Raw genomic sequence first — 27,161 nt, 5'->3', positions numbered from 1 at the left:
GGTGCTCCATACTACAGACGGCCATCACTCCCCAGTCTGTGTTCCTGAGGGTCTGTCTAATTGCTGGACCTTCAGGCGACCTTCAGCTCCTGCTTGTTGGCTGATTGCCTGACCCCCCATGTTCCCCTAGTGTTACCTGATTGCTCATGTTGTTCATTAACTGTGTAATTGACATTGTGACCTTGTGTAATGTGTGATTAACCGGCCTCCCTTTAGCAGCCATCATTAACGGATTGACTCTTAAACGTGATGTCTTTAAAACATGTGTTTGTGTTGACCGATGTCCACTAATCTGTCCTTCTCTTCGCAGTCTGCTTCCCTCATTGCACTCACTTAACTACTGCTGCGCCAACTAGTGGTGAGTGCTGCTAACACCCTGCTCGTGTGTGTGTGTGTGTGTGTGTGTGTGTGTGTGTGTGTGTGTGTGTGTGTGTCCATGAGGTTTGTATACATCTGCTTGTGCGAACAGAGCGAGCTACAACGCATGAATGAGAATGTGCAATATTATGATGTAGACGTTTCTAATATGTGTTTGTTAATTTAAACCAGTTCGCTTTTTAAGCCTGAAAAATATCAAAAGTATCAGGGTTTAGTCTAAACCAGTATCAGGGTTTAGTCTGAACCAGTATCAGGGTTTAGTCTAAACCAGTATCAGGGTTTAGTCTAAACCAGTATCAGGGTTTAGTCTAAACCAGTATCAGGGTTTAGTCTGAACCAGTATCAGGGTGTAGTCTAAACCAGTATCAGGGTTTAGTCTAAACCAGTATCAGGGTTTAGTCTGAACCAGTATCAGGGTTTAGTCTGAACCAGTATCAGGGTGTAGTCTAAACCAGTATCAGGGTTCAGTCTAAACCAGTATCAGGGTTCAGTCTAAACCAGTATCAGGGTTTAGTCTGAACCAGTATCAGGGTTTAGTCTGAACCAGTATCAGGGTTTAGTCTGAACCAGTATCAGGGTTTAGTCTGAACCAGTATCAGGGTCTCTGCTCCTCTCTCTGGGGGCGTCCCCCTCAATCCAAAATGCACATTCTCCCCTGTAACATGTTAAAGTGATGCCAGGAAACAATCTCTCTGTGGGTCAGAAAGGGTTTACTGAGTCCAGAGATATGGAGGGGGGTCAGATGTCTGGTCAGACGGCAGAGACAGCTTACGGAGAATAAAGAGGGGATGGATGTCCGGTGGGTCTGCGGGGGACGAGTGGCAGGCAGCAGGCAGCAGGCAGCAGGCTGACACTGAGACTGAGATTTCTGATCCTTTCTTTTACTCTCCTTTTTTCTGGAGAGGAAGTAAAGGAACCGGAGCTCTGGATCTATTTGTTGTTGGAGGAGCGATATATGACTCACAGCTTTCAGACGTGAAGACACTATTATTTCCACTTCGCTCTGAACCAGGATTTACACCTGGAAGGGGGCGGGGCTTAATATTGTCCAGACTGCTCAGATAACCGTAGAGAATCACAGGGCCGACAGCAGTATGTTATTGATAGGGAAAAGCCTATTTGTGTAGTGTTGTGTTCACTGGAGGAACCGTTCTCTTGGCGGAGCTAACGCTGCGTATTTCCTTGCATTGGGACGTGGCATTACCAGTCGGACCGTGTAAAGGACTTTATTTGGACGTCTTGATCCACTCGTCCCTCTCCGAAACAGACCAATAAAAGAGATAACAGTCTTGTAAAAGTCCAACCTGTATACATTTTTGAACGGAGCAGGACACACACCTCCGTTACGAGCTCCATCAAAGCCTCTCGACTGTCTGCAGCCTTCCTCTGGTCTGTGTTTCACCCCGACCCTCAGAGAAGCTGTCAACGCAAAGAAATGAAAAGTATATCAAGTATTAGTTATATTCACTTCTTTGTCAGACAATATAACCACTTTTTACTTAATGGTGAGTGTATAAACGGAGCGTTATTGGACATTTGACACGGTTATCCTGCAGAAATGACCAAATATTAATCAATTCCAAAATCTCCAATGTAAGGATCTGCTGTCACTGAATCTCTTTCAGTTTCGGTCCATCTGTCAGACAACAAAAGTCATGGCCGCGGGATCTGGAGAAGAACCCTTTCTCTGTTTTTAGCAGGATATTTGACAGACAGCAGAAAGAGTGTCAAAATCGACTGCATTGATTACAGAACTGTCGCTGCATAAGCTCCAGATGAACTTAAGCAGCGGCAGAAAGCAGAACATTAACAGTTCAGAGGTTGTAAATGGTTCAAATCAGGGTCAGTATGGAGGCCCACAGGTACAGATACAGAAGCTCAAATCAGAACTCATGCAGAAACATCTGCAGCAGCTCTTCAACTCATGCAGAAACATCTGCAGCAGCTCTTCAACTCATGCAGAAACATCTGCAGCAGCTCTTCAACACATGCAGAAACATCTGCAGCAGCTCTTCAACACATGCAGAAACATCTGCAGCAGCTCTTCAACACATGCAGAAACATCTGCAGCAGCTCTTCAACACATGCAGCAACATCTGCAGCAGCTCTTCAACACATGCAGAAACATCTGCAGCAGCTCTTCAACTCATGCAGCATCTAGAGAACATTCAGCAGAGGAAACATGAGCAGTTTACTAAAAGCTGCAGAAACCAAACGCTGAAAGAAGCTCCAACACAACGGAGACCAGGGGACACTAAAGAGAGACGCACACAGCTGGAGACCAGGGGACACTAAAGAGAGACGCACACAGCCGGAGACCAGGGGACACTAAAGAGAGACGCACACAGCTGGAGACCAGGGGACACTAAAGAGAGACGCACACAGCTGGAGACCAGGGGACACTAAAGAGAGACGCACACAGCTGGAGACCAGGGGACACTAAAGAGAGACGCAGACAGCTGGAGACCAGGGGACACTAAAGAGAGATGCACACAGCTGGAGACCAGGGGACACTAAAGAGAGACACACAGCTGGAGACCAGGGGACACTAAAGAGAGACGCACACAGCTAGAGACCAGGGGACACTAAAGAGAGACGCAGACAGCTGGAGACCAGGGGACACTAAAGAGAGATGCACACAGCTGGAGACCAGGGGACACTAAAGAGAGACACACAGCTGGAGACCAGGGGACACTAAAGAGAGACGCACACAGCTGGAGACCAGGGGACACTAAAGAGAGATGCACACAGCTGGAGACCAGGGGACACTAAAGAGAGACGCACACAGCTGGAGACCAGGGGACACTAAAGAGAGACACACACAGCTGGAGACCAGGGGACACTAAAGAGAGACGCACACAGCTGGAGACCAGGGGACACTAAAGAGAGACACACACAGCTGGAGACCAGGGGACACTAAAGAGAGATGCACACAGCTGGAGACCAGGGGACACTAAAGAGAGACGCACGCAGCTGGAGACCAGGGGACACTAAAGAGAGACGCGCTGGGTGACATTCAGGATCATGAAGCTGTCTCTGTCTCTGTTGTTCACCTGAAATGTTTTCTGGTCTGAGACAGAGACAGTTGTCCAGCTTTATGGTCCTGAACGTACAAAAAGGTGGAGGTCTGTTCTTGCTTGAATACAGACTGAAATGGCTGTGAATTTTTCGAAAGGAGGTACAGTGCCGTTCTAAAACTGCAGAACTGTTGCGACCGTCTGAGCAAAATGTTGTCTTTGAGTGTCTCTGGATTAAATCCAGGAAGGAGATCAGATAGGAATGCTCACGTTTGAAGCCAGCAGTGTTTTGACGGGAGACTTTACAACCGTGGTCATTTTCCGTCCTTCAGCACGGGGGGTTTTACGGCTGCTGGCTGATGGAGGATTGTTTCTCTCTGCTGGCTTTGAGGTCCATTTACTGTGTTTAATAAAACATTCAGGCTCCTAGACACTGCTGCGCCAAGGACACGTTTTTATAAAAGTCCTAATGATCACATTTGGTCATTGCTCAGCTGCAGTAAAAATAGTTGGGATGGTTCGCAGCCCGAGGAATAACAATTAGTTCGGAGTTCAAACTGAGCCCCCTTCACAGTGCGCTGCATTAAAGGTGGATTCCCTAGTTTTCTGTTAAGCACCTACTGGAGTATGAGAGCCCAACATGTCATTAGGTAAATCTGGTTCAGAGCTGAGGACTTGTAGACTGGAGATCAAGGTTGACTTCCTGATTCCTCCAAGTTACTTCAACCCACAGACTAATGGAGCTTCAGATACCTGGAGCAGAAGACTGAGAGGAAAGAGACGTTCAGTAAAAGAATAACGTCATGTTCCGGGTCAGTCAGCAGGTAACTGATATAAAGTTCTGTATTTTGCTATAGGCTGATAGGTTGAGTAATGGATGGACACACTGAGGTTTTGAGGTCTAACAGACCCCTCAAACTATGGCAAAAGTTATTGTCTTACCGTGACCAACAAAACCTTTTACCTAAAATTGCGGAAACGGCAGCCCCTCGCTCAGGTTTCACTTAGAGTTGATTTGGTCGGTGCATGGAGCGTGGTGAGCCGCTCAAAAACCAACAGGTCAACCCAACAGGTCAACCCAACAGGAAGACGGCCCTTCAGGATTGTGTGCAACCTGGCCCCGATGTCAAACAGATCAAATATCTATGAACTCTGAACCTTCTGTAAATCAGCCTCTAAGTAGGAAACCAACTCACTGCACCAATGAAACCAGTACAGCTTTACTCACACAGTGTTCCTGAAGCTTAATTAGCATTTAATGAGTGAATTATGGCTCAGATTACACTTCATCAACACGTCTGCGGGCTCGGCCGACACCTCGGAGCTTCCAGCTTCGTCACGTTTCTTCTATTTCCTGTTTTCTCTCGACACAGAGAGGTGTGTTGGATTTGTTTACCTTGAAAATGTTTTCTCTTTACGAGGCTACCGTCGAGCTCTGGACCGTCTGAAGCCTTTTAATGACCTGCTCCGTTAATGAGGTGTGTGTGTGTGTGTGTGTGTGTGTGTGTGTGTGTGTGTGTGTGTGTGTGTGTGTGTGTGTGTGTGTGTGTGTGTGTGTGTGTGTGTGTGTGTGTGTGTGTGTGTGTGTGTGTGTTTCATAAGGTATAGATTGTGTGTTTAACTCTGACTGTAAGAGACTTTACGTGTGTCTTTCATCTCTTATTGATGCCAGAGGAAAAATATGCTCAAACTCACACACACACACACACACACACACACACACACACACACACACACACACACACACACACACACACACACACACACACACACACACACACACACACACACACACACACACACAAACACACACACACACACAGTCTCCGTTGTTTTGGAGCTTCTTGCAGCGTTTGGTTTCTGCAGCTTTTAGTAAACTGCTCATGTTTCCTCTGCTGAATGTTCTCTAGATGCTGCATGTGTTGAAGAGCTGCTGCAGATGTTTCTGCATGAGTTGAAGAGCTGCTGCAGATGTTTCTGCATGTGTTGAAGAGCTGCTGCAGATGTTTCTGCATGTGTTGAAGAGCTGCTGCAGATGTTTCTGCATGTGTTGAAGAGCTGCTGCAGATGTTTCTGCATGTGTTGAAGAGCTGCTGCAGATGTTTCTGCATGAGTTGAAGAGCTGCTGCAGATGTTTCTGCATGTGTTGAAGAGCTGCTGCAGATGTTTCTGCATGTGTTGAAGAGCTGCTGCAGATGTTTCTGCATGTGTTGAAGAGCTGCTGCAGATGTTTCTGTATGAGTTGAAGAGCTGCTGCAGATGTTTCTGTATGAGTTCTGATTTGAGTTTCTGTATCTGCATCCTTTCTGAAGCTGCTTTTGCATCGGTATTCAGACGTCAAAGCCCAAAGTGTCGGTACTAGACGCCCTGGGAGTAACACCAGGAGGCGGGTAATTAATCCCTTGCCACAGAGACGTTTATTTTCTTGACTCTCTGCCGGTTCCAACGAAAAGCTTCTCCCACTGAAATCCAAACGGCAGCAAACGGAACAGCCTAATAAACAGCATGTTGGTTCAAAGGGTTAGTTGATATGAAAATGCTGCAAAATAATACTACGACCCAGGAGCGTCTCTCCCTGTGGAGAATCAACATGTTTTTCCACTCATGACACTGCAGGTGTTGAGTCATTACATCCATTATGGTTCATTAGCCGCTGTGCGCAGTGACAGAGAGGCTGGCTGCAAAATCAATGTTTCCACACTGAGAGGAAAACATTTAGCCAATTCCAGGTTCAAACAGACTCAATGTGCAGAGGTGATTAGAAACACGGACATGGTGTGCTTGTTGCACATTAAATATATATTTTGACAGGAATGACTACCTTCAGCCCTCAGGTGCAGAGTGGATTAATTACAGCTCGTTATTAGCGGTGCTTCTCTAAGAGCTCGGCAGGTCGGCACAAAGACTATTCATTCCTCTCATCACAACAAGCTGCTCACAGGAAGATATCAGAACAGCAGGGCGGGGGGGGAGACTGGGACACCGAGGCGTTTATAACAGGGAAATTTTACACCAGTACTAACTGGTTTTAATGGAATCACTACGCTGGGTTGCTCACAGAGGAGAGCTTAATGCATGCAGAGCTTTTTTACAAATAACATGCAAATGTGCCACCACTACGTTTAATATCACCATAGTCTGTTTCAGTGGAAACTGCGCCACGAGAAGAGGTTCAAACTGCAGTAAAGTGTTCGACAGAGGGCTTTTTGATTTGATTTGGTTTGATGGTGGGTTTTATCCGACCAAAGGTAACCACGAGCAATAACCAAGTCACAACATCATTGATTGGTTAGTTCACCCTGAGGAGAAGAAGCACAGAAAACCGTTCGAATAGCGTGTAGAAACCTACAAGTAGCACGCAAGAAAAAACAAGCAGTACATAAAAGATGTGAGGAGCTTAGGGGCAATAAAGGAAGCAGAGGAAAGAGAAATCTTCAAGAAGAAATAAGAGTATTGGAGAAGGACGAAGAGTACATGTACAACCACAAAACGTACAAGGAGCCTGGCAAAACAAACAGCTGTTGAAGGAGAGAGAACAAGGAACACGGGGAAGGTTAGAGGACTGCTGAAGGAAAGAGGAAAACATGTGGAAAGACAAACACATGATGCTCGAAAGGAAGGAGGAGGGTGGAGGGTTAAAAGAGAGCAGAAAACAAGAAGAAATAAAAAGATTGAGAAGAAGGAACGGGACGCGCATCCAGACGAGGAACAGAGGTATTTTTAAAGAGGAAGATGCAAAACAAATATGGAGGGATGAAGGAGGGAGGAGCAGTGGAAGAGGAAAGAGAGAGAGAGGTACATCATGACGGAGGAAAATCCTCAGCCGTCCTCGCCTCCTTTGAACCTCATGCTGCGCACCATTTCAGAATTCCTGCCGCTTCATTCGGCCGATCAACACCACAGTTTACTGACATTCCTCTGTGTGTGTGTGTGTGTGTGTGTGTGTGTGTGTGTGTGTGTGTGTGTGTGTGTGTGTGTGTGTGTGTGTGTGTGTGTGTGTGTATGTGTGTGTGACTCAACAAAGTGTCTGCTTTCAGAGCCCACTCCCTCTGAACGGCCTGTGAATGTACAGTGTGTGTGGGCTCTGGGTTACATTTGAAATGGTGCTGTGAGGAGCGCTTGATTTCTGGCTGCTGTTAGCACACAGTCGGGCAGACAGACTGTCCCCGACACAAAGACCCAGCCAATCCGCGTCCCACCGCAACCCACAGAGATTTATAATAAATCTGCATGCATTCAGAAAAGTACTGTGAGAAAGTCTCTGCATCCAATGCATGCTGGAATCATTTCACAGAAGTTGAGAGACTATGGATCATCATTGACTGTATTTACGTATAACCAGGAGTCTAAGGAACAGAGAAGCGCGTAAAATCGAAAGAGGAGCGCCAAAACAAATAATCTGAACGATGAGCTCAGGTGAGAGGATGAGGAGCGTGGGAGAAAGCTAGAGGAGTGCGGATAACTAACAAAGTATAACTAACCTGGGAAACAAACAAGGAGTGTTGAAAAAGGAACAGCGAGGAGGGAAGTTGTGCTAGCGAGCGCAGAAGGATGAGCGAGGAGCGCGGTAGAACAATTAGTAGCTTGGATTAACAAAACCAGAAGCGTGGGAGAAAGTGCGGGAAAGAGGAGCGAGGGGTGAGGGGTGCGGAACAAAGCATTGTGGGAAAACAAAGGGGGGCGCAAATAGGAATGATGTGCTCGGAAGAGAGTGTGTGGTTAATGAACGATGAGCAGATCAGTACCTGGAGGAGGCCAGGGAGCGAGGACGCTGCTAGGATGAGCGCGGAGTGCAGAAGCTAGGATGAGGTGCGTGGAAGAAAGGCATCGTGCAGAGTATCGTGGAAAAGACAGCCAGCAGTAGAAGTTACAATAAGAAGACCGCTCAAACGCTTCCACATGGAGAGGATTGCAACCAGTAACAAATCGTCACTGTTATCTTTGATCTACGTCCGACTGTGTTGCTTCTCTACGGATAGCAGCTCTACGGATAGCAGCTCTACGGATAGCAGCTCTACGGATAGCAGCTCTACGGATAGCAGCTCTACGGATAGCAGCTCTACGGATAGCAGCTCTACGAATAGCAGCTCTACGGATAGCAGCTCTACGGATAGCAGCTCTACGGATAGCAGCTCTACGGATAGCAGCTCTACGGATAGCAGCTCTACAGCGCGCTCTGTTGGCTGGTCTGGAGGTCAGATGGTTGTGAGCTGCTGTCTGGATGCCTGAACATGTGGATCCACGCCCTGGAATTGCAGCTACTTTGAAATTGCACGGTGCTATGTTACATATGATAAAAAGATCCATTTTATGTTGTTGTTCAGACATAATATATAACATATAATATAATATATAATATAATATATAATATAATATATAATAATATATAATATTATTATATATTATATTATTATATATTATATAATAATATATAATATTATTATATATTATATTATTATATATTATATAATAATATATAATATATAATAATATTATATATTATTATATATTATATATTATTATATAATATATAATAATATAATATATAATAATATAATATATAATAATATAATATAATATATAATAATATAATATAATATATAATAATATAATATAATAATAATATATAATAATATAATATAATATATAATAAAATATATAATATATAATAATATATAATAATATAATATATAATAATAATATATAATAATATAATATATAATAATAATATATAATATATAATATATAATATAATATGCTCTTGATTTGAATGTGATTGTGACAAAAAGCCCTTCTTTCAAAACTGATCTGCTGCTCCACCACTGTAGTCCAGAAACTACCGGATGGATTGCTATGAAATTTGCTCCAGATAATCCTGCTCCCCAGAGGATGACTCCTCTGACTTGTAATTAAGCGCCTCCTGCAGGTCGAACTCGCCCTGAGAAATATCGTAACATCCTCTAAATGGATTCAAGATGAACCGTGTGACTTCACTGACCCAGCATTAAACCCACGTTCTCTAACTGATTAACCTTTCTGTTTTTAATCCCACCCTCCTTCCCTTCCCCTAAAGGTGTCTCCCCGCCCAGCAACACCCCCCTCACTACCAGCTGTGACTCCCCCGGACTGGGCTGCCCAGGTAGGAACAACAAACACACCTGCATGGTGAACACTGTCTCCGGGACCTTCTTTAATCCTCGGTTTGATTCAAGTCCTTTCCCTATCTGTGATGTTCTCTGTTTGATCTGTGGCAAACTGAGAAACCAAATCAGATGGAGAGAGATCAGATATCCAGCTTCCATGTGTTCATAGAGTCTATGGGTCACTCAACCACATTGAAACATCAGATATCTGGACCCTTAGTGTCTTAAATCTGTTCTCTTCTTATTTCTGCTCATATTTGATCAACTAAACCTGTAAGACTTCACGTGGAATGACTGGTTGATGGTTTCGGGCTACCCCTGCCAGCCTGGAGATACTGGGGTGGGATGGTGTGTGATGGGTTTATATGAGTCCCAAAGCCCCCAACGTTTCCTGAACCCCTTTAAGCTGCTAAAGCCTTGTCCTGGATCCTGGAAGTCTCAAACCTTAACCAGACTCGGGTTCGGTTCAGAGAACATCCACGTTCCCCCAGGAGGCCAGAACATATTCTGGCCTCCTGGGGGCAGCGACGGAGAACGCTCTGTCCCCCCAGAGCTGGAGCTTGATTAACCGTCTCTGACATCCAAAGATGGACTGATTTACATTTCATGAACACAGGTCAAGGCTCACAAATTACAATTAGGCACAGATTCAAAAGCTAATTATGACAATTCAACACGATTGGATTGAACCCAGCCATTTTGTGAAGAGCAACAACATTCCAGTGTGTGTTTTATGTCAATGAATGATAAGTGATAATGTTTACTGATTGGACGAGAGGAAAAACTTGCAACAGGCACTTTTAAATTCCTGCAAACTGTCCAAATGTGTTCTTAATTCATTCAAGGCTCTCAGGGTGGAGCATTTCCTGCCCTGTTTGATGATGCTCGGCTGTGTGATGGAATGGACTTGGGTAAAAGGGAGATGATAAGCGATGAGACTGTGATGAACACGTTTCCCACTCTGTAGAAAGCCTCATTTACCCTGTGAAGCTTTTCCTCAGCTAACATGTTTGAAAAGCTTTGCCTCCTGCCGGCTGTGTTCATCACCTGATCTCTAAAGGACCCCACTGAGTCCTGAGGGGAACAAACCAGAGAACCTTTAACAGAACAAAAACACCCCAGCCACTTTCCGTCCAGCCCAAACCATTAAAGCCGGAGTGCTGTCCACTCAAGTGACCCAGGAGGTCACATGATCTGGAACGTACCATTAGCAGCGGGTCAGAACAGTAGCTGACGACGTGACCAAACCCCACTCTCTTAATGTCAGTTCTCACACTGGCCTGTGCTACCGAGGCCTCAGAGGGACATTTTTCTAAAGGTCAGTTTTTACAGCTCATGAGAGGAGAGGAGTCCGGCCAATTACGGTCCAGCTTGTGTCCCAGAATATAAATGATTCAGCAGGCCATGGGAGAGCTCTCACTGGGTTAAGTCCTGGACACACTGGTGCAGCGTTATATAAAGAGCACGTTCCTGGGGGGGCTGGAAATAAATCAGGGTCTTGTTACCGATAGCCAGGCTGTGTCCCCGGTGAGACAGGTGAGCCTCAGCAAACAGCCTCAGGAAAATTCTATTATCTCTGGATGGAAAGTCATATGTTAAATCAAACAGAACCACCGCGAGGGAAAGTTCTGATGGAGTAAAAACTGAGGTTCTTTTGGGGCAGATTGGTAGTATGTGTTTTAAATCTATGAATCTCATTTCACAGCTTTTCTGTTTCTGCTTTTGGCTTCTCCTGGAAGAAGGGATGTGCTGTTAATTAACAGAAGCATTATTAATGAGTCGCTGTTGTTCCAGCTTGGTACTGGACATCATTCTGTTTACTGTTAGATTTGAAACACCTCAGTAGTGGAGAGTACCTGCTTATTACCAACCCAGGACTATACAGACCTCTGAAACACCTGCTCAGGTACACTGCACGGTTACGGTTGATGTGTACATTATTGTAAACTAGAGTTATGACTGAAAAGGAGTGACTTGACTTTTGTTAAAATAGCGGTTGCATAAATATTGACTGTAGAGTTGAAGACGAGAGTTTAGGAGCAGATTCGTCTTTGCTGTCACTCCGGATGCAAAGTTAGCGTAGCGCTGTGCTTGGGTTGGTTTTCTGTCCAGGCACTGATTTAATGTTAAGGCTTTTCTTTGGATCCGACCGAAGGGGATTTTCTTTTGAGTTCTGAGTTTTAATGTCAGAATACTTACTTCTATTTTGTATTCATACTTCTTCTAAGAATTCTGACTTTTTTGTTTAGGTTCTGACTTTTCTCCGTATTCTGACTCCTATCATATGTTATTGGTAGCTCTACAACCAGTCGCCATGTGTTGTTGATCCCCTTCCCTCCTGATGGTATCTTACGTTGACACTGCTAAGAGCTCTTGAGTCTCCTGTGTGGTTCAGGCCTTTAATCATGGCGTCTGCTCTGACAGCTTATCCAACAATGCTGTCAGAAAGCAACAGAAACCCCTCTGTGCTCGTTACCCCCCGACCTCCTACTGTTAAAGGTTGTGCACTGAAGATGATCCTGCAGCTTCTCAACCATTCATCATCTTCTGCATCTTTTTCTCCCATCCCGACCCTCCCAGCTGCTTCTTCTCCCGCCACCCAATCCACCTACTCCACTAACACCATCCATGCTACTAATGCCATCACCCACGGTAAGCGTCCTCCTCCTCCTAATCTCCTTCTGACTCTCTCCCCCTGATTCACTTCATTTCACTCCTATTGCTTTTTCCTCTCCCTGTTATTTCTCCCCCTACTGCTTCCTCCCAGTTGTATAAGTTATATTTCTATTTGATGGTTTTTGCCTCATCTTCTGTAAATTTACAATCAATTTGTGGGCTCGTCTTAATATCCCAAAAGTAGACTTTCCATCGATGTCGTTTACAGTTATACACTATTATCCATAATGAGTTTCTGCACATAAAGATCTGAAGTGCTGCCATGTTTGAATTTTTCAAGGACCCATGAAAAATAGCTCGGAGCTGAGTCCCTTTTCATGCACCTCTGAGAAGTAAAACCTCTCCATTATTCATTTTCCTGCTCTATTATTTATTGTCTACCTCAGCTAATTGTGTCCTGATGAATTAGTCCAGTGTTGGACTGAGACTTGATAAACATTATCTGCCACTGCACTGAAAAACCACGTCATTAAACATTTCATTAGTTAATTAACCTTTCAATCATTCCTAGGTCCATCCAAGAAGTAGAAATTGCAAATGGATGTTCCCAGAATCTTGTGAAAATCAGCTCTTGTTCTTTGATCGGGGTAATAGGGGTTATTCTGTTCCAACAAAGGAAACTTCACTGGGAATTTAAAGTGGTAGGGAAAGAAGAGAACACCTTTTGTTTTGCACAAGAATGTTGGGAGTCTTAAAAAAGCCCGAGTATGTTTTGGGTTTTTTCCCTTCCTGTTCCTCGTCTGTAAATGGTCTGCAAAGGCTCAAGTCCTTTTGTTGAAGGACTTAAAATACTAATGCCAACCTGAAAATGAGCAGAGCAGCAGCCCTTTATCCGTTAGCATGAGGTGATTCCAGCTTTACTGTAAATCCATTTTGTGTTCTGTGTGTGGTCCGTCTGGTTCCTATGATTTGTGATCTCCAGTTCCCTCTCCCATCACTCCATCTCCATCCACCATCTTCACCACTAGCATGCCACTAACCCCAACCATCATTACCACCACCACCACCACCACCACCAGCCGCAGCACCAGCTCCTCTTCCTCCTCCTCTGGTAAGGCTTCATCAAGTGCAGCAGATAATTGCACATACCAGGCAAGTCTTTCCAAAGTGGGTACAAGTCTTAAAGTTGGCGCAAAATCTCCTTTTAAAGCAGATTAACAAGTCCAAGAACAAAAACCTCTTTCACTTGCCATGTTTTAAATCCTCTTGGTGTCAATGAGACGTTTTTGACCACTAGGAAACCAAATTCAGACATCCGGAAGAACTCAGACGCTCCTTTTCACCATGTCTATCCAAGCCATACAGTCAAGATATCCTGCCAATGGAAAACTGGGGAGCCTCACATGCATTTCATGGGAGGTGGTGGAGGTCATTTGGGGTGTAGTAGAGGTAGTACCTTTGCAGCATAGCTGCTGACATCATGGTATTCAGTGCTGGCTAACTCACGAACACAGAGGACTAGTTTTAGTATGGAAACGACAGCTATCCTGGAAAATGGTCACAAAAGTAAATTGGCTAACAGGCTTTTTAAAATACCCCAGAGGGATGAGCATGTTTTGTTGCTTGTACCGACTTCAGAAAGATCGTTATCTGCAGCACTGACCTTAGTTTCCCACCAGCATCTCTGGACTCTCCGTGCAGAGATGGAAGAAGATCCTTTTTATTGAATACAAGTTTCAATATGTGGTCTTAAAATACTCAAGTACAGGTAACAGAAGTATCATCAGTCAAACATAAAGAGCATCAATCAAGGATTATAGCAGTTCTTATTGTCTTATTTAAGAGCTGTCCATGTTGTAGTTTTAAATCAGTTTGAGTTATTGTACTGAGCTTGGTGGATTTAGAAGTGCAGTGCCGCATCATCAGCACAGCATGTGTTTCATTTAGTAAAAAGCAACTGAATATTTGCATTGCAGAAAAAGTACAATATATTCCTCTGCTTACAGTTCACCACTGTCTCCATGCTAATAGGAACCACAAGAAGTGCTTTGAACCCTACAGTGGATTGTATTCGGGATGCAGTAGTGTTCTCGTCTGAAACCCAGACACACTCATCTCAGTTGACTCCACTGATTGTGATGTATTAAGTAAACAAAGGGGTCTCTTTGTGACAAAAACAAAGAAACGTTAAACTAGATCGACTCCGAGAGGCTCCTGGGAAACTAGGTTTGTCCACCAGATGTCAGAAAGGCTTACCTCGATCTACTTTTTGACATTGGGTCCTTCCCAACCAGAACAGGAGCTTGTCCCACTAACGCAGTGGGCTTCTGTGTCCCTGTCACTGACATGCTGCCTCATATAATCAGTAATGCCTCCCGCTCCCATCCCCATCACCAGCAGCACGCCACGTGGTAAGGTAGCTAACCAGATCCTGCCGCCAGCCAACATCTAAACACATTCAAAACTCAAAGCATTTTCAACAATATGGTTGCCTTCCCTTTTGTGTTTCCTTTGCATAATTGTGCGGTGTTGAAAAAGAGAAATGAAGAAAAAGGAATTCATTAAGGGCTGAGTTACAGGTCACCTTTTCCAGCTAGCCGTACAGTTAGCCTATGTCCCGTTAGCTTCTCAGTAGCAGTATGCTAATTCCATACCTTTGCTGAAATCTGCACTCATGTCAAACTGGTCACTTCAAAAGGCTGTGTGAACATGTTACTGACCCCTCAGTAAAGGTGGGTTTCTTTCATTTTGATTTCCCCACAAAGTACGAGGGGTTGGTGTTTCCATAACGTAGCTATGCTTTCAGGGGTTGACGTCATGAGAATATTGGCATGTTTTAAGGCGAATGTCCCCACGGTAGAGTTGTGTGTTTCTAGGTTAGTGTCTCCAGGATTTGGCTGTGCCTTTAGGCCCACCTCCCCGAAATGTAAAGGTGTTCTCAGACGAGGTATCCCCATAAATATGTGTTGCTGCTTTGAGTTTTACACACAATAGCTGTATTTGTAAGTTGTGATTTCCATAATGAGTTTAGGGGTTGAAGTCAGTAGAATATTGGCATGTTTTAAGACCAGTGTTCCCATAGTGTAATGGTGTTTTTTTCAGTAAATCTCCAGGATGAATCTGTGTTCCTGCGTTTGATTTGACATGCTGCTCTCTGCTGGGTGCATAATGTACCTACAGCATATGTCTACTAACCTGACTGATATTCTGTGATTGTTTACTCTCCCTTGTAGCCCTGCAGACAACCAGCAGCACAACCACTGCTTCACCTGCTCCCACTAACCTCCCAGCTACTAACCCCACAACGCATGGTAAGAGCAACAATACTGGAGAGAAGCTACAGCTAACGCGGGCTAGCTTTACATTCAAATGCTGCTGCTACGAATGGCAGGTTCAAACAACATTTCAGATTTACATTTTTTAATCTGCAAACGACTCAAAGATGCAGTCGCTGACGAGCCGTGTAAATCCTGAACTCCATGTTTGTAACTGCAGAGGCATCCAGACCTCAGCTGTGGAAAAACAGTCCTTACAAAACCAAGAAGCAATAAAAAAAGGCTGATAGAACGCCAGTTATTAAAAATTATGGGAAATTCAGGTCATTTCCCATCCTTGTTAAAAGATTATGGGTCCTTATGGATCTCATGGTAGGACATTAGACTTGTCATGAGTCATAAGAAGTTCCTTTGCTGTTTTTCTAAGAATATTAGAGCACTGTTAGTGAGTGGAAGGACTTTTATGAATGATAATATGACGCCTAATAAGTCACGCTAATATATGCAAGCATTAAGGTGTAGAACCCGGAAACAGGACTTCACAAAGTGTCATTCTGGATTGAGATATTCATTCAGTTATTTATCAGTGACAGAAATATCTGTGTATAGCCCACAGATGGTGCCAAAGAATGGAGAGTTGGATGTGTGAAGTTTAGTCTTTCTTTATGCGTTAGATTCATAGTTTATCGAAGTTGTTGATCCTGTTCCTTCAGGAGGTTGTAACCTTGATCAGGAATGAATTTGGTAGGTTAGGAAGCATGGCTGAACTAGATGCTCATTGGTTTTCATAATGCTACAGCCTCCTTTCTTGGAGTCTGTTTTGATGAGTTGAATTTAAACACCTTTACATCTCTTTGCTGATCCGTTACATGTCTACTCCATCAAAATGCCATCATGCCTTATTTCTCCTCCTTTACTCGTCTTATTCCATCTCTTGGCCTCCTCCTTTCTCCTCTTTCTGCACTCGTCTCTACCATCAGTCCCGGCCACGACGCCTCTGCTGCTTATAGTGGCTACTAACCATCCGGCCACTAACTCAGCAGGCCCTGCCGCTGCCTCCGGGGGTAAGACACACTCCTTCATGCTTCCTACGACACCCTGGGTCTTTACTCTCGCTTATCGCTTATAATCTATTCTGTTAGAGTTTATAATCTAATCTGTTTTATAATCTAATCTGTTTTATAATCTAATCTGTTAAGAGTTTATAATCTAATCTGTTAGAGTTTATAATCTAATCTGTTAGAGTTTATAATCTAATCTGTTTTATAATCTAATCTGTTAGAGTTTATAATCTAATCTGTTTTATAATCTAATCTGTTAGAGTTTATAATCTAATCTGTTAGAGTTTATAATCTAATCTGTTAGAGTTTATAATCTAATCTGTTAGAGTTTATAATCTAATCTGTTAGAGTTTATGATCTAATCTGTTAGAGTTTATGATCTAATCTGTTAGAGTTTATAATCTAATCTGTTAGAGTTTATAATCTAATCTGTTAGAGTTTATAATCTAATCTGTTAGAGTTTATAATCTAATCTGTTAGAGTTTATAATCTAATCTGTTTTATGATCTAATCTGTTAGAGTTTATAATCTAATCTGTTAGAGTTTATAATCTAATCTGTTAGAGTTTATGATCTAATCTGTTAGAGTTTATAATCTAATCTGTTAGAGTTTATAATCTAATCTGTTAGAGTTTATGATCTAATCTGTTAGAGTTTATAATCTAATCTGTTAGAGTTTATGATCTAATCTGTTTTATAATCTAATCTGTTAGAGTTTATGATCTAATCTGTTAGAGTTTATAATCTAATCTGTTAGAGTTTATGATCTAATCTGTTAGAGTTTATGATCTAATCTGTTAGAGTTTATAATCTAATCTGTTAGAGTTTATGATCTAATCTGTTAGAGTCTGTTAGAGTTTATAATCTAATCTGTTAGAGTTTATGATCTAATCTGTTAGAGTCTGTTAGAGTTTATAATCTAATCTGTTAGAGTTTATGATCTAATCTGTTAGAGTTTATGATCTAATCTGTTAGAGTTTATAATCTAATCTGTTAGAGTCTGTTAGAGTTTATAATCTAATCTGTTAGAGTTTATAATCTAATCTGTTAGAGTTTATGATCTAATCTGTTAGAGTTTATGATCTAATCTGTTAGAGTTTATGATCTAATCTGTTAGAGTTTATGATCTAATCTGTTAGAGTTTATGATCTAATCTGTTAGAGTTTATGATCTAATCTGTTAGAGTTTAAAATCTAATCTGTTAGAGTTTAAAATCTAATCTGTTAGAGTTTATGATCTAATCTGTTAGAGTTTATGATCTAATCTGTTAGAGTTTATGATCTAATCTGTTAGAGTTTATAATCTAATCTGTTAGGGTTTATAATCTAATCTGTTTTATGATCTAATCTGTTAGAGTTTATAATCTAATCTGTTAGGGTTTATAATCTAATCTGTTTTATGATCTAATCTGTTAGAGTTTATGATCTAAGGTTTGCTGGGTGTTCTACATTCATTCTTCTCACCGGGTCTCCTGCTGCTCGTGGTCCTGTTCTAGGGGTATCCTATTGTGGTTAATCTCATTAGAGCTTTTGCATAAAGCCTCTCTGATTGAGTTAGATCAGGCTCTCAGTTTCATTATGATCAGGGGAGTACGGTGGCCCACAGGTGCAAACATGTTACACCGGCTTCATTTGTGTTTGATATTTGCATCGTGTCTGAAGCTGCGTTTTGCACCTATCTGCCACCGTACAAAGAAACCCAATGCTCTCAAACGAAACTCTTCTGGTTTGGTTTCCGTCTCAAATGCCTGTGTTTACACCTGCCTATAACCCGTCTTGCTTTTCTTTCTTATAAAATGTCTTTCTTTTAAATATAAATGTCAGAAAGTTATCAATCAATTGACACTGTCCCTCCTAACTGCTGTGTATACTTCTGCTTTGCTTTTGTTCATGGTCTGTAACCTGCTCTCTCATTATAATGCCGTCTGGTTTGATGTGCTGTGCCGGTGACAGTGAAGGGGTCTACAGAGAGATCTCCATCCAGGTCCTCCGACAGCGGCTCTCCTGCTGCTGTAGTTTCTCCTCTGCAGCCTCTTCTCCCAGCTGCTCCAATCAGAAGACGTCGGAATATTTTTGGATTAACTCCTGCAGGATCTTCCACTCCTCGTGCACCAAGACCTCCATCTCCTCGGGTGTTTCACCGTAGGACCCTTGTGTCGAGGCATCCGACCCAGGCCCCTCCCCCAGATAAAGCATCTTTAGCCAGACTGTTAGCCCTGACCTTCGTTCCTCCACCTCCACCTCCACCTCTAACCCCTCGCCCCAGACCTTCAGGTTTCCTCCCCAGGCCCCGGAGCCATCGCAGTTCCAAGACCTCTCTGGGGTACATCTCCACTCCTCTGATCTGGCAGGGCAGGAAGAGGCCGACTGGGGGCAGACGCCCAGCTTCAGCCAGAACAACACCCAGGCCAGTGGTTCACATCACAAAATCTGCACAACCAACCGGACTCAAACCCACACAGAGACGTGGAACACAAGCACCCATGTTAAAAAACACAACTGCTGCACGCTTGCACCTTACGTCACAACCAAACAAGGAGAGCCCTACAACGACTCAAGACTCAAAGCCCCCCCATGGATCAGTTTGGTCTCAGGAGTTGTCTCCTTATCAGGGAAGAGATGATGCATCGGCTGCAAAGGAACCCCTGGCATCCTCGTCTTCATTGCTGTCATCTTCCTCGGTTCTTAGCAACAGGAAGAACAAACCCGTAGCGCCGCAGTGGGCGCTGCTGAGCGGGCGGGACACTCACGATGAGTTCCCGTCGGGGTCCGAGGTGTTTTCGTATGAGTTTCCGGAACACGCGGACGCTTTCAGCTTGTATGACTTCGATGCTGCCTATACTTTGGACGAACCCGCCACCGTCCCTCCAGCCTTCCTCGACCCGGACCTGACGGACAGACTCTCCTCCAACAGATCGGAGCATCATGGCGCTTCCCTTCCAGTCGCTCACCCTATAACTGTTTCCGAAGGAGGAGGCGTTCACAACGACTCGGAGAGCTCAGTGAGTGTTTCAGCAATAGAATCTGTCATCAGCAGGTCTCCGGTTCAAACACACCACAGGACCCCAAACACCTCTCATTCCAGTGGACAAAAGCTTTCCTACACTCATCAACCAACACCATCCCTTCCTATCCCCCCGCTTTCATCGCCTTTGTTACCGATGTTAGGACGAAGCTCCTCTCTGATTTTCCCAAAGCAGATCTTCTCTTCTTCAGTGCCGCAGAAAGAAAACCAGGCTGATAAACCGTCCTCTTCATGCTCCCGGCTCAGTATGTATGAGACAGATATGACTACAGGTCCAGAGTCCCGTCTGATGAACAGTTTCTACACACATACAGACACCGTGCACCACTTTCCCCATGGACCATTTTATTCCTCCTCTACTTCTGTTCTTACCCAAACCGTCTCTTCGAACATGTTTCCGTCCGCTCTCGACATCCAACGCCCCTCGTCCAGTGCTCTCCCAACCCTGTCGCTTCCCTTTTCCATAGCATCTACTTCATCTGCATCTGCGTCATCGTCTGCCTTCCTTACCTTACAAACTCTGGCCTCTTCATCTTCCGTTTTCTCTGCTAACACCCTCACCCCTACCCAATCCTCTCCTCCCTTCTGTTCCTCTACCAGTCCCCCTCTCATCCTCCCCTCCTCTCCCCAACAAAGGCCGTCAGAAACAGACGGTGTTGTTGAATCTGCTCCAGAGTCGGATAAAGCCAGCGGATACCTGCAGCCTCCTCTGGTGTCGCTTCTCTCTCCGTCCTCCAACCCTAAAAGGGGCTTTGCCGACACAGCGTCTTCGTTGTCACTTCCTGTTTACTCTGTTTTTATTGATGCACTGCTCACCGAGAACCACTCTTCCACTGACAATAAATCAGAGGCTTTTAGGAGTCGATCGCCCCACCCGCTTGTGACTCCTTCAGGCTCGTTTGATCCTTCAGTTGGGACGTTTTTAGAATCCCCCTATAGTCAAATTGAGCCGACTCCTTCAGGATTGTACATGGACAACTTTGCATCCAGTTCTGCTGTATTTACATCAGATTTACCCCCGGAAACTTTGGGTTCCTCAATGGTTTTGTGGCCTTCAGCCAGTCTGTCAGTTCGTTCAGATCAGAGAGATTTAAGCGACATTAATACACCTGAAGAGTCACCTGCCAGGAAGCAGTCTCACACTGTCTTCACATCTCAGACAGCAGCTGTCACCTCTGAACGCCCCCCGGCTCTGCTGCAGGAGAATATTGAAACAATGCAAATTATACACTCTGCTTCTGTGACTTCAGATCCTTTCCTTTCAACCGGGACTCTCCTCTCCCGTCACGTTGACAAGCTGTCGCTCGCTGCGGCTTCAGAGGCTCCTCCTGCTGAGAGGCCTTTCCTCTCGGCTCAGACATCTTCATCAGGGTCACAAATCAAAGATACTTCCAGCCTGACCTCGAACAGAGATCCATGGAGGCTGCAGCACATGAAGTCTGATAGCTCCGCTGCCTCTCACAGAGACCCTTTTAATCACCCTTTGTTATTTCCACCCGTCAGAGCACAGGCCCAGCACGGCAGCTCGAGCGCACTGATCTTCAGCGCCACCCCCGAGCAGGCTTCAGGGCTGGATTACACGCTCCGCTCAACCTCGAGACATCTGAACACTGAACACCCAGAGCGTCGCATGCACACACACTCTGACGCTCAGGAGAGCATGCTCCTGAATGCAAGTGAGCAACGCTCTCAGATCACACAGCGTGCAGAGGGGCTGCAGTCATCCCTCCTTCCCGCTCTCTCTTTGCCTTCTCTTCCCCTCACAGAGACTCTCACACCTCCTTATCCCTCTCTTCAACTTTCCATTCCTTCTGGCAAAACCTCCCTTCCCCTCCCATCTTCCATCACCCCTTCCCTCTCTCCTCTCCTCCTCCCATTGCAACCGCTGTCAGCCAGCACAGAAGAGGCAGACATTGTCGCATTTTCGTCTGGCTGGCCGACTGCTGGATTCCACCAGCCCACACCATCCCGACCCCCCCGCGAGGGATTATTACAGACTCTCAAACACCCCGTGTCAATCACACTCAGTCAAACCCTCCCTCTTTACCAGGCTCTCTCACTCACTCTAGACAAACCCAAATCAAGCCACTCCCAATCTTTTATTTCTGCAGAAGAGAACGATGAAGAGGAATCTGTGCCACGACTTGCAAACGGCTCTCAGACAGTGAATGCTTCCACGTCTGAGACCTCGAACAATCGGAGTTCGTCTGGGAACCTGTGGCATCTGGCTGCTTCGTTTGACCCTGCCGATGTTGTTCCAAAGATACACATTGCAGATGATGAACAGCTGGCTTCCTCCACCCATGATAGTGTCACTCTGGATGTAAATGCTTCCCTGAACTCTCAATCGTTTCCTGCTGATATGCAAACTGCCCCTCCACACCCCGCTGCCTCAGGACCACAACAGCCCCACAATGCTCCTGTTATTCTGAACCCTTTCCACACTTCTGGACTCAATACCCCCTCTTCCCCTCCAGCCTCCGGATCCCCCACGTTCTCCTCTATCCACGCCCCAGGTCAAGGCCTCACTTCTGGGTTCACACCTCCGGGGAGCGACACAGCAGGCCTTAAAAACAACGCAACGACTTCTTTAACAATCAAAGACTCGCCTTCAGAGCCGATTAAAGAGACCAACACCACAAAGGCTGAACAAGCTGCAACCCTAATTGGAAATGGAGATCTGGAAGCATCTCCGGGGACAGGCAGCAAACAAGTATCAGATCTCAGCGGGGATTCAAGCACGTCTACAAAGTCAAATTTAACTGTTTCAAAGCCCAGTTTGAACCTGAGTGGGAACCAGCACTCAGGAGTTTCCATTAATGGTGACGATGTCAAGCCGTCCCCTGCGATGCCCGAGGTCATCGACGCTCACCGTTTTATAACCTCGACCACCCTCAAAGCAGTCAGTTTGTCCGCTAGCGTTAGCGGGGGACCCCACTCAGCAGCCGAGCCCGCGGCGCCATGCCAATGTAAACATGGCTTTCATTTTACATGTCTGTGTGGACTGTCATCGGGGAACAGTATGTCATGCAGTAACGACCAGAGCTGTAGACGTAGAGAACCATAATGACTGAAGCATGCACTGTAAAACGTCTTTGAGTCTTAAAATCTATCTGTTGTTAAACTAGACGGCCAAAAGTTTACTTTAAGATCTCCTAACTTCACATTCGGACGTTTGGTCGGCTTCACTTTCTCACGGTGTGTTCATCCCGGAGTACACGCTAAACATCTTGTTTACTCTTGTCACTCAAACTGGTATCGAGGCAGACTTCTCTGATTAGATATCAACAACAACAACGTGGTTTTCTGATTGGTTGGAATGCACATCTCTAAACGACATACTGATTGCATCAATGCTTTGGCAAGGCGGCAGACATAAGACATTACTAAATGTTTTCTGAATTGAGATCGCGCTAGGCTAAGCTAACGTTGTCGCTGCTCCGTCCACACTCCTCAGAACATCAGTAGACATAATTGACGCATTGGCTGTGTGCCATGCCAAAACCAGAACGCTTTTCGGTCAGTTTTTGAACAGATACGGACTGTGCACGTCAGCCGGAGAGTCTCACCCCTGATTGACTATTCTGGCTGCAGTTGAAACAACATTGAGAGCTGTTTTGCGCCGTAGCATCGACCGGCGGTAATGTGCGTCTCTCTGCTTCTCAGCACTGGCTTCAGATGCAACCGTGCCAGTGTGAACGAAGCCAAGCGCAGCAAACCGTGGCGCTCTGCTGTTCCGGTATTCAACGTGTGGTATTGGTTGTGAGTTCTAACTGTAAACGGGGTGAGGTTCAGATAACTTGTGTAGCCCTAGCGACGAACTCCAGCTCCACAGTGAGTTACAGGCAGTGCAGCTTTTCCCCTTCAAGACATTAGGGTTATGCTGATATTATTCAGGTTTTAATCTGAGTCTCAGTTGGGTTTCTCCTGCAGTGTGAGCCACAGGGACTCTGTACTGGACTGGAAGGAAAAAAAGCCAACATTTCTGGTCAGGAGAAACAGACCTTCTTTTAAACACGATCAAAGACTTGGATATCTCCAGGTTTTGGGTTTTGCATTAATGTCCAAACCTGAGCTTCATGTAGAGGTTGTTGAAGGAATAGAAAGGCTGATTCTGCACGGTGCAACGCAGCTATTTTAACAGCTACTGTAAAACAGAATCCGGTATTTTTCAGAATAACAGCAATATCTTTATATTTATGTTGGATTTAAAAAATACTTCAGAGCAGATGAATATGCCTTTATTAATGTTGGTGTCCGCCGACTTTTGGCCATATAGTGTGCGAGTAATGCTTGATGTACAAATCCTGAAGCAAATCGAGCTGCAGGTAGTATGAAAGCTTTGGGTGGTCCCTTTGCATAAAGAACAACAGATTTTAAGACTGAAGACATGATTAATCTGCGTGTCAGGTGGTGGTGTCTGTCTCTAATCAGTAGGAAGAATCAATAGTGGTTTCCCCTGTTGTAGATTTAGACGGCTGTAAATCAGGTGAATGCCGACGTCCATCAGGTACGGGATGGTCGTGATTTTGGGAGGATATTATCTCATAGACTAGTTGTCCAATCAGACTGTAGTCTTTACCCTGGTACCTGTTCCTCTCCTCTGTCCCTCTCTCTCTTGGTATCCACTTTATATGTCTCTCCTCATCTTCTTCCACATCCGTGTTTTCGTCACTTCTTTGTTTCCTTGTTCTTCTCCGAGTGTCTCAGTCCGTCCGGTTTCTGTGAGACGTCCCGCTGCTCGTCCTCTCTGACAGGAGACAACATTTCACACACTTCTGATTAAACTCAGAGAACCTGTCAGCGGAGGAGTGCAGCGGGCCTCCTGCAGGAGCTGAGGGAGGAGAAGGAGTGCATTAGAGTGGTGTCGACTAACATTAGAAACACTGCAGCGACACCTAGTGGCCGAGGTGAAGCACAGCAGGGGAGCTGAGAGCCAGGAGTTTAGAGGAAGGACATAAAGACAAAACACATAAAGGATGTCCATGTTGAGAGGAGATGAATAAGTTAAAGGAACACGTGAGTTTTAAAACATAAAGCAAGTTTCTTATCAAGAAATATAAACATTCAGGTGGGAGGACCTCACACTGAAGTGTGACTCAACAATCAAATTGAAAAAAGATTCCATCTTCTGAAAACAGGATATTAATGCGTCAGAGAAACATCTTCACTAAAACACGGGAAATGTTGTTATTCTCCAAACTGAGAACATCGACATTTATGGGGAGAAAAGTTTGACGTTTAAAAAGTCTGAATAAAATAAACCTTTTTTTCTAGAGTTTAAGATGTTGAGTTCATCCTGGAGGAGTTCCAGGTGTTAGAAGTGTGCGTGTAATACTAAAACCACAGACACAGGTTCTCCTGCAGCTGTTACTGGTTCCTGACCAGTCCTAATGAGACCAGTAACCAGAAGGACTCTGAAACCTCTCCTGCTGCGCTTCACACACACACACACACCTTCGCGATCAGGGAGGAGAAGATGTATTCATCATATGTATTGTTCCTTCAGAGGGACTGTTCTTCAGGGTGTCCTTCGAGGTGCAGGACGGGGTGGAGCTGACCCAGGATCAGGTGGAGCGAGCTGTGGGATTATGGGTAAGAAACTCAGGTCTTGTACTTGAGTAAAAGTACTTACTTTACATCTCTGGCTGTTGGGACAGGTTACTGGGAATAAAGACTTTAAAGTATAGAGGTATAGCAGAATGATCTCCTGTCATGTGACGGGTTGGTTCTCCTTGTTGCAGTTGAACCAGACCTTTCAGAACTGGACTCACGCCGTCTACGTCCACTCTGTCAGGTGAGTTCATCTCCGCTGCTGATGCTACACATTTATTCTCCTTCTCAGAATATCCAGCAACACATCTGTCAAATACAGACCCTAAAACTCCACCATGTCAGTGTGTTGGTGTGCAGGAGGCCGCAGAGGTACAGAGGAGGGACGGTCGTTAAAATAAAGTGCTTAACGAGTATCCTGCATGCTGTCCTCTCTCCTGTTGACCGTGTGTGTGTGTGTGTGTGTGTGTGTGTGTGTGCGCAGTGTGCAGCTCGGTGTACAGCGGGAGGGAAACCCACCAGGTAAGACACATTTACCCTCTTCACCTGATGTATTGTTCCGCTGATGATGTCATCAGGTGTAACCCCGCCCTGTCTCCGGCTGCAGCTACTCGTGCCAGGCACTGCTGCTCTACTACTACATCTCCAATCAGAGCGTGGGGGGGGCGGAGCTGTCTAACAGGCTGTCCGGCAGCGGGGGGGGGCGATGGGGGCCGGCCTGCAGCTGCAGCCCGCCTCCACCCAGGTCACACTGATAGGTAAGAAAATATGACCTGTACATTAATCTAGCGGAGACTATTGCAGATAATTCCACTTTTCAAAATAAAAGCTTGTGTTTTAAAGGGGGCTTCCTTTCCCCCAAACACATCCTTTGGAGACAATTCCAATGTTAAGTCTTTATCCCTTCAAAGTGTTCCCCACTTCATCATCAGTTAAAGACTTCTAATTGTTCTTCCTTTTTCTTCAGTTCGTTTTTTGATTGCTTTTTGTTTTTATTCACATTTTCCAAGATCATACCAGTTTCCAAAATAAAAGCATATGTTTTATACGTTAATTTAAGCTGGTCATTTGATAATGCAGTTTTCAAATTGTTCAGTCGTCGTCTTTGCTCAGATCTTTATCCACTTCCACACATTTTGAAGATCATTACATTTTTCAAAATATAACCAAGTTTTTGATTCCTCAGATCTTCTTCATCCTGTCCTTCCCCTTTAAGGACTTCATCGTCCTCCTGTGTTGTTCTATTTCTATGTTTTCCTGTCAGTATGCAGCCTAAACTTCCACGTAACTCTTGTTTTGGTTTCGGTTTCCGTCAGAGAACGGTCCCGAGGAGAACCCCCTGCATTACCGCTGGCCGGAGAGCCGACCCACCATCACCCAGACGCTGCCCTGCTTCCCCAACAAGGAGCAGAGCACCTCCAGGACCTGTGACTCTCTCTCTCTCACACACACACACACACACACACACACACACAACACACACACTAGACATGATGTCAGAAATATTGCTGGTTTTCTCAACACTTTGTCTCCTGTGTCTCAGTTTTGATCAGTCCTCAGAACCTGTCCTCCTATTGGTCGGCTGCAGACGTCAGTAACTGCACGGACATCGACACCATCGAGGTGTCCTGCAGGTACGAACACCAATCATAACTCAGCTCTTATTTTCTCTTCTGTACGTTTCTTTGCATCCTTAGACACATTTTTGGAGACCACTCCAATGTTCAAAATAAAAGCATTCGATTTAAAGTTTTTTGGAATGCAGTTTCATTCTTCGCAGTACGACAACTTCGCATTTGTCTGGCTTTATATCGTGTTTTTAATGCTTGCATTCATTTTGGTAATATCATTCGTTTTCAAAAATAATGCATATGTTAATCGGGGCTTACTTCAGACACATTTTCGTTTTAAAAAATCAGTCGTTCATGCGGATTTGGTGTAAGTCGATTTCTCTTGCTTTTTTTTTATTGCTTGGACACAATTCTGGGAAGCTTTCCAATTTCATATAAGAGCATACTTTTATATGGGGTTATTCTCCTTCATTGTAGCCGTATTCTTTCCTCTCGTTTTGAATCAGCTTTCTGACTGGATCCGC

At 44.7% G+C, this 27,161-nt stretch overlaps 1 protein-coding gene across 1 annotated transcript in view; it reads left to right on the top strand.

Moving 5' to 3' along the window:
• adgrg6 (adhesion G protein-coupled receptor G6) overlaps positions 1–27,161 on the top strand; it is a 72,498-nt gene that overhangs the window by 20,628 nt on the left and 24,709 nt on the right. The window contains 8 exon segments of the mRNA XM_063902612.1: positions 311–358; positions 9,469–9,534; positions 12,119–12,190; positions 13,137–13,265; positions 15,388–15,465; positions 16,410–16,493; positions 25,023–25,108; positions 25,258–25,310. Coding sequence (XP_063758682.1) covers positions 311–358; positions 9,469–9,534; positions 12,119–12,190; positions 13,137–13,265; positions 15,388–15,465; positions 16,410–16,493; positions 25,023–25,108; positions 25,258–25,310 — 616 coding nt within the window.

Source organism: Eleginops maclovinus, chromosome 15, assembly GCF_036324505.1.
Source record: "Eleginops maclovinus isolate JMC-PN-2008 ecotype Puerto Natales chromosome 15, JC_Emac_rtc_rv5, whole genome shotgun sequence".
NCBI lineage: Eukaryota > Metazoa > Chordata > Actinopteri > Perciformes > Eleginopidae > Eleginops > Eleginops maclovinus.
Note: the sequence above shows the minus strand (reverse complement) of the source record. Positions and strands in the feature narration are given on the sequence as shown.